Source organism: Ochlerotatus camptorhynchus, unplaced genomic scaffold, assembly GCF_037179485.1.
Source record: "Ochlerotatus camptorhynchus isolate MF236.1 unplaced genomic scaffold, CSIRO-AGI_Acam_v1.1 ptg000697l, whole genome shotgun sequence".
NCBI lineage: Eukaryota > Metazoa > Arthropoda > Insecta > Diptera > Culicidae > Ochlerotatus > Ochlerotatus camptorhynchus.
Window position 1 is genome coordinate 321416 of NW_027041173.1, and position 8233 is coordinate 329648.

Below are 8233 nucleotides of genomic sequence, written 5' to 3' on the forward strand. Positions count from 1 at the left end.
GGATTCCTTCATCCCTCAGTCCAACTTGGACAGGTATAGACTAACCAAATTAACGATTATCCTTAACAAATTAACACAATCGACTAACATTCCATAGTCCTTCGGTGTTAAAAATTGAAAAAAATTTACTTTCTCTTTTTATGTTCCAGGTTATTTTTCATCCGACACAAGCCGACGTTAGCCCTTGTGACTGGGGACAAAAAGTAATTCCCACACGACACTGGACGACGGACTTGTGAGTGGCATGTACCTAGGAATAAAAAGGAGAAAATATATGTTTCTAAATTGTATTGGTTTAGAACGATTTGTTTTTCTTTTTGTGATGTTTGAAAGAATGGGTTTGGGTTCCAGGTGTGCGTCCAGAACGTGGAATATTCCTAGAATGTTCAAGTTCGAAAATCGATATAAATTTACTGCACAGTTCTTTGGCCGTAGGTTCCTCTTGAATATACTTTATGGCCTTTTTCCTGATCTTAAAAGATCGGGTTTGCTTTCTTTGGGATTCGGGGTTCGAAGTTAGTGAGTTTGAAGTTTGGAAAGCTTTACCAGGTAAGTCGCGAGGACAGTTCAAAGAAGGAAGCTTCGACTTACTGGTGTTTTCCTGACTGTAAAAGCCGGAACTATTGCGTGACATGGGGCTTCTGTACGTTCCCTTTTTGACCTGAAGCAGGTCATCCGAATCTGAATCGGATTCGCTGGAGGACGGATCTAAATCTTCCGAGTCAGAGCTGGGAACTATCAGCACAATATCTGATTCCGGGTCCGGCTCGGGTTCCCTGTATTCGCATGTCGCGCTAGGGGGTAAAAATCGCGAATTAATGTCACTAGTGACGATGTTCATGTCACGCAAAAACAGGTTCATAATTCGTTTAAGTTTACTAACGTCTTCTGGCATGAGGCGGCCTTCTGTCCTCTGATTTCTCAATGTAATCAGAGTTTCTTCGAGGTCCAGTTCCAACTCCTCTAGCGGATAGTTGGGATGGGAAGATGGGAGCGGCCTAGGAATACCAAGTGATTCTTCCAGGTCCGAATCATCTGCATCGTACTCCTCTGCTTGCCAGGTAATTGGCTCATAATTTGTTTGAGCCTTTGCTAGTTTCTTGCGTGTCATTGTTGTGGAGAATCAGTGGTGTGGGTAGTGGGTTAAAACAAAATTGTATAAAAACATCGCGTATGCGGATCAAAACAAACAGTGATAAACATCATTACAAATAGTGCGCGATTGTTGTCGTGATGATTGGACATGAAATAAATAAAGTTCAATTATGATTTATGATTTTTTTTTTACATATAAACGATTCACGAAAAAAAAAACAAAAATAACCATCATCAACGAATTTTTCAATGAGAAAAACAACAATCGGTAGCAAATTAGGTTCAGGACCTCTTTTAATGAAAAACACTTCGAGTTTCGCAAAAATTTCACCAAAGTGCTAAAAAGTGAAGTGGAGACAAACATACGTGCAAGCACGGATCTCTGCCACCTCCCGTCGGAAAAATCCTTAGATTTTTGTATACTACGACGGAACCTTGATTACCTTTCGCGGACTTTTAGTTGGGCGCCAAGTATAACTGATGTAAGAACTCAGCACTCACCAACTACCTACTCGGAGATCAAACATACAGCACCCGGTCGACTCAGGCGACAAGAGCAAGCTCCGGAACACCCAGGGTCGGCTAGCTACCGGGTAATCAGAGGGTTTCGCGATACAAAAACGAAGAACTTTCACTTTTCTTTAGATGCTTTTATTTGCCACTTTCTGTGTTGTGTGCGTGTTGTTCTGTGTTCATAATTTCGTGTAATATGTGTCGTGTAGCCTAATCGCGTTGTTTACTGTAACGGTACATACCGCTGCTGCCGTTGATGGTGAATCGGGATGGCCGACACAGTGACTCCTGTCCTACGGTGCGGCCGGAACTCTCGCCAGATTGGCGAAGCGAGCGGATGAAAGGCCAGCGGGCGTTGCTGGACGGTGGGATGGCAGGCGTCGTCCTTCGTTGGCACGATCGGCCGACCGTGGCAAGGCCACCTTGGTCAAGCCGAGAAGGGAAAACTCCTTTGCGATTATGGCCTACGTTTGGCCAGATAGTATTGTTTCGGCTCGGAAACTGTTTCCAATATTTCTCGAGCCGGCCGTGTGCTGACGGATGACCTTTTTAAGGTCCAATATAAAAAAGAGGTCCTATCGGACGAATACGTAATTAATTTACGATTTTTGGTGCAGGGTATTTAGTAACCTGAACGTTAAATTTCCCTAGCGCACACTAGCTGTTGCTAGGGGGGGGGTCCTGGTTCACGTTCTAAAACACCAACCACTGCACTTAGCTAATACAATTGCGTCTTAGCACACGGACGCCTGATATTAAAAGAGGCCGATTTTGGGCAATGGCCGTTCTTTCTCCCAATTTTTTCTTCATCTCGTCATCCCGTCATCCTTGTTTGTATAGTTGTTTGTAGCTCTATGGTGGACATAACGTAACGGCACAACATTTTCACAGCGGTACAGAACCCTATCACTTCTGTGGTATACCAACAATCAATACGAAACTAACGATTTTAAATTGGCTCACCACTTTAGTAGCCTATTGGTCCCAAGCAAACGATTAACGTACCCTATTCTAGTTGAAATTCTATTACTACACTATGTTTGTTTTGATTCGCTATGAAAGTTTGACAGATAACATCAGGGGTGTGTGGATTCATGCAGAACATGCAGGGGTGAGTGAAATAGCTTGGGACTGCTTGGGACCGTTGTTCTGGTACTGAGTGAGCCAAAAATAATAATGATTTTCTTCGGGACCCAGTGGTCTTAGAGTTACCTCTATGGGTATACTGCTGTTTCTGCAAAAGAAACGTGAAGGTTCTGAATATATAACATAAATGACAAAAATCTATGAATTTGTGACCAAACGGTTACAATCTTTATTAAGGAGACTTTCACCCCTAAATTCTTTCTTATATCGCAGTTCCACATGCTTTCGAAAAAAACGTAGAACTCTAGGATCAGTTTCAAGGATTGACCATTTTTAAAGATGTTCTAGATCTTGCGGAGGATGGTCCCATGGCCTTCTAGGTACATGTTTATGTCACGACCGCAAATTAATTTATATATGACAGTTCCAAGTGATTTCGAAAAAACCGTGGAGCTCAAGGGTCAGTTTTATACAATGACCACTTTTACGGAATTTTCGGATCTTGCGGAGGACGGTCCTATGGCCATCTGGGTCCATGTTTATGTCACGATCCCAAATTCATTCTAATATCGCAGTTCCTAACGTTTTCACGAAAACCACGGAGCTCTAGGATTAGTTTCTTGAATTTTCCACTTTCACGGATGTTCCGAATCTTTCGGAGGACGGTCCCATACCCATCAAGGTCCATGTTTATGTCACGACCCCAAATTCATTCTATCATCTCAGTTCTTTGTGTTTTTTTTTTTTCAAAAACTGCCGAGCTCTAGGATCATTTTCATTGCTTGACCACTTTCACGGATGTTCCGGATCTTCCGGAGGACGGTCCCATGGCCATCAAGGTCCATGACCCAAATTCATTCTTATATCACAGATTCTAATGTTAATAAAAACGCGTAGCTCTAGGATCAGTTTCATTGATTGATCACTTTTACGGATGTTCCGGATCTTCTGGAGGACGGTTCTATGGACATCCAGGTTCATGTTTATGTCACAAGCCCAAATTCTTTCTATCATCACAGTTCCTAATGTTTATAAAAAAAACGCGGAGCTCTAGGATCAGAATCGTGGATTTACTACTTTTACGGATGTTCCGGATCTTCCGAAGGACGGTCCCATGGCCATCTGGGTCCATGACCCAAATTCATTCTTATATCACAGATCCTAATGTTAAAAAAAAACCGCAGAGCTCTAGGATCAGGATCATGGATTGACCATTTTTACGGATGTTCCGGATTTTTCGAGGACCGTTCCGTTGTCTCCTGGATCATTATATAGGAACCATGACTTTTTTTTTTTTTTTTTTTTTTTTTTTTTTTTTTTTTTTTTTTGGGATTTTAACCGTAGAGGCGGTCATTCATCCCTTACCGGAACCATGACTGTATTCTGGCTAATTGTGAACATTTGTGCCCATTATTCTAAATTACAGATCTTGCGCCACTTGCAAAACCCTACAAACACACCTTTCAAAAAAACGTGTAACAACTCTTTTCGCTTTTTAAAAAAGTATACGACTCTATTTTCAAGTGTTTTGCAATCAAAATCATCTAGAAACCCTAGGAATTCTAAAGGTACCACAATTTTTGAAATTCATTAAGAAATGGCTAAGTTGTGCCATTGCAAACTTGCCGTTACACGTTTTTCGGAAGCTTCGTAGTCGGCGTAAAGTTTTTTACCCACCGTATTCAGAGTGTTAATAGCTACTTCATCCGGAGATGAATATTCATCGTCAGAGTTACTTTGAGCCTCCAAGTAATGCATTTCGTTTCTAACATTTTGACGTGACTGATATAAACTGGGATCATTGGCATCGATTCGATGATTGAGATCCAATAAATGTTCCAAATTATGAACTCGAGTTGTCGCTAATTTGGACCTGTAGTGGGGTCTCATGTTCTCCCATACTATTTCAAAAATTGTTCGGGATGAGTGAGGATGTTTCAAGCACACACACACTTAGAAAAAATCATGTAAATTTAGGTGCTCTGAGAGTGACATAAACGAGCGTCAAATTTGACATAAATTTGAGTCATAACAGACGCGAAATAAAGCTCAATCAAACGTTCTTTTCGTCGAACAACGAACTTTTCAGTCTCAGAGCACTTAATATTACATGAAATGTTTGTTTATGTCTCATTTTTTATGTCAAAGATGGATTCCGTCACGTGTAAAATTGGTTATTTCTAAGTGTGCAGGTTAAGCTTTTCAACTTCTGTGACAAATGCCACGAAAGTTTCTCCTCTCTTTTGCCTAAGTTCCCGTAACTGACTTCTTATGCCGCGGTCACGGTTAGGGTTACCAAATCTAAACCGTATTTCGGTTTCAAAACTCTTCCATGTGGTGCAGTGGCTTTCTCTGGTAAACCACCAGTCACTGGCCTCCCCTTTGAGTTTATAGTGTATTCTGTCCAATAACTCATTTTTCCCTACCTTTTCATGTTTGGCCAATTTTTTTAATCTATTTAGAAAGTCTTCCACTTGCATTGATCTGCTGTCTCCGTTGAAACTAATGTCCCAATTTTCAACTCTTGAGCGTGCTGATCTATAATAATCTTCTCTATACCGTCTAATATGTAGGTGTTTGTTACCTGCAAATATCCCTATTTCTGTTCCGCCCTGTTTGTTCCTCTTGCTCTGAGCTGCTCACGCTGCTCGAGGTGAATGATTTTATGGACTTCTTGTTTTTTCTCACTTTTTGTTCGTCTTCTGCAAAGTCATCCCTAGTGTCAGAAGAATCAGATGTGGAGTAGTTTGAATGTCTATTGCGATCGTGATTCTTTTTTTCTTCCTTGTCCATGTTGTCCGCGTTTGTTTTTGTGATCGCCTTTGCAACGACTGCTTTTTCTGGGTGTGAGTATTTTATCTTTCGTTTTTGAATCTGTATCACTACTTTCCTCCATATCCTGGGTTTTTGAGTGTTTGTCTGATTCAGCTCCCTTTTTATCTGATTGTTGTTTTACTTTTGGTTTTGTTCCTGTACTATTAGACTCTTCTTTTTTTCCTTTAACTATAGCTTTCGGATCCGGATTTCAACAAGATCCTTTTAATGCTTTTGCTCCTTCTATTAAGTCTAAATCTGTCCGTTGTTCGACTGCTCTGGATCGTATGTTACTTTTTGTCTGTAAGCCCTTAGAATCTCCTCTATCTGTTTGCAGCAATCTTTTTTTTTTTTTTTTCTTTATTAAAGAGATTTTTAGCCATAGGCTAGTTCATCTCTTTGTTTGCAGCAATCGTCTTTCATCTCTTTTTCTTCATCATTAGTGACTCCTGCTGAAGCCAATCTAATTAAATAATGTCTAAACCGTGAAACAACGGCATAATCAAACCGTTCACGCAACCTATGTCTTAGTGTTCTCATTACTTGATCTACATTCTCAACCTCTTTTACAATATTGAAGCCTGAATCATATTGTTTCGGTTCAGGGCGTTCATATTTGAATGCATGTCTCAGCGTTCTTTTTTTGTCCTCAATTTTCGCGTCTTGTGCTATATCAATACTACGTAATAGAAATTCAAAATCTAGTTCCTCTTCTTGCAAATGATCCGCATTCGGAAGTATGTAAAACCTAACCATTTTAACTCCAAACAACTTCAACCTTAAAATTATTTCAATCAAAACAACTATATAATAACACTAATTTAGGTAAAATTCAAAATAAATGGAAAAAAAATTAAACTAACAAAAAAAAATGTAAAATATAATGTTCTTATGGTAGAAATATGATACATCTACTCAATATTGGTTGATTTCAAGAAAAAAAAAGAAAAAAGAAACTAAAGAATTCAATTTTAAATACAACGTAATTCTACAAAAAATAATTTATACAAATTATTATAAAGACCAGTATTTTCAAGCATAAACCCTGCGCAGGAAATATTGTGGTGAAAATATTCATTTATCAAGAAAAAGAAATTCAACTTCAAGAGTAATAATTTAATCCAATTTTGCGTTGGGCGCCAATGTAACCGTCCGTTGTATTCGCTTGAAGAGAAGGTTTTTAAAATGCAGTAGCTTATGCACCACTCTCGAGATCGAGAGACTACTGGTCGTGTTGAATTGCCCGACTATGCTCTAAAGAGCAAATATTGAGCCCTCAGGGGAGTCTTCGAACGGTTGATTCTTACGCCGACAGAGCTTTCTAAAATTTAACAAAAAAAGTCACGTTTCCAGTCGGTCATACACCGCTAAAGGTGTGAACGCACTAGGAGAACGAAAAGCGAGGTGAACGTAAACGAAAGTGAATCGAAGTGAACGGAAAGCTTTTACCTAGGGAATGGTTGGTAGCATAAATCAGAACAGAAGGTAATTTCATTTGCATGAACTTTAATTCATCTTTTTTTAAACCCTGCGCAGAGTTTATGCTGGCGTTGACTTCTCGGCCGGTACGGGAACGGTCGAGGGGTCCATCGAACCGCGGCGATGTTTTTCTGGCAAGGTGGTGTAGGGTGGGTATTCACCAACCTCGGAGGGCTCGTATGCATTCAAAGAGGGCCGAACTAAAGGTGCGGAGGTGGCGTGGCTGGACGAAAGCTTTCGATTTCGAGGTTAGCAGGCCGTCCAGAGCAACCCAGAAATCCCGCAAGAAGGCCAACGTGCCCCGCCGAGTGACCCTCGCGAACTACCACTACTCGATCACTACGGGACGAAATGAAACCTTCCCACAAGACCCCCAAGCACTCGGACGTTACCTTAAGATGATGGGGAAACCAGCACTCCGTTTAACTACCGATCACGGCGGGCCGAAACGAGCATACGAGCGATGGCGGTCAACACGTGAGTGTGTGGTGTCGTGACAGGAATCAAGCCTGTATATAAAGCGCACGTTGGACGAACGCTTTGTTATTTTCAATAAACTGCACACAGAGCAGGAAAATTGTGCCTTCTTGGCTTTGTTTCTACGAAACTTTAACTTAATTGAAACTAAAACGGAGATCACTGAGAAGAATTTTTCAATTAGACATCTGCTCACCAGCCGCTATGAAATTTAAGTGCACGAGAAGAATCCTAAATGTTACTAAGGACCTCGTTTTTTAGAGGAAATGGACAATGTCGACTGCTAATGACATTTGACATTTCTATCACATTCTAGAATGTTTGTTTTTGCACTAACGCCATCTTACATTTCGTTCGAAAAACAACATTATTCTATAACTATCCTAAACAAATAAACCACATTCATATGGAAAACTAATCGAAATAGATGAACAACGTTACAACTACTACCACCGAGCTTTTACACAGCAGCCATTTGCCGGTTACACCGCAGCTTGGATGATCTTCGATCCGCGTGTGCGGGCGGTCTTCGTTGGTGTGTGCTTGTATGAGGCTCGGCACTCAGCTGAACACGATGATGGATGAGCGGTTTAAATGTGGAGGCAGATGCTGACACTCGATGACGATGATCCGTGTGCAGGTATGCGTGACCACGCACCGATGGTGCGCAAAATGATTGAAAAATTGCCAATCGCAAAAACAATTTTCGATGATGCCGAAAACACACTTTCTTCTCAGAAAAGAACTCACTTTTTGATAAATTTACCGG

The 8233-nt window shown here is 40.7% G+C and overlaps 1 protein-coding gene across 1 annotated transcript; it reads right to left on the reverse strand.

Annotated features, from left to right (window-relative positions):
• Positions 1-295: 295 nt before the first annotated feature.
• Positions 296-1474, reverse strand: LOC135714704 (uncharacterized). The gene has a single exon (XM_065238094.1). It carries the CDS (start codon positions 1109-1111, stop codon positions 296-298), a length of 816 nt encoding a protein of 271 aa, XP_065094166.1. The 5' UTR covers positions 1112-1474.
• Between the last annotated feature and the right edge of the window lie 6759 nt (positions 1475-8233).

Bases quoted from the DNA above. Each gene is read 5' to 3' on its own strand.
- LOC135714704 (XM_065238094.1), bottom strand. From the start codon at position 1,111: ATGACACGCAAGAAACTAGCAAAGGCTCAAACAAATTATGAGCCAATT.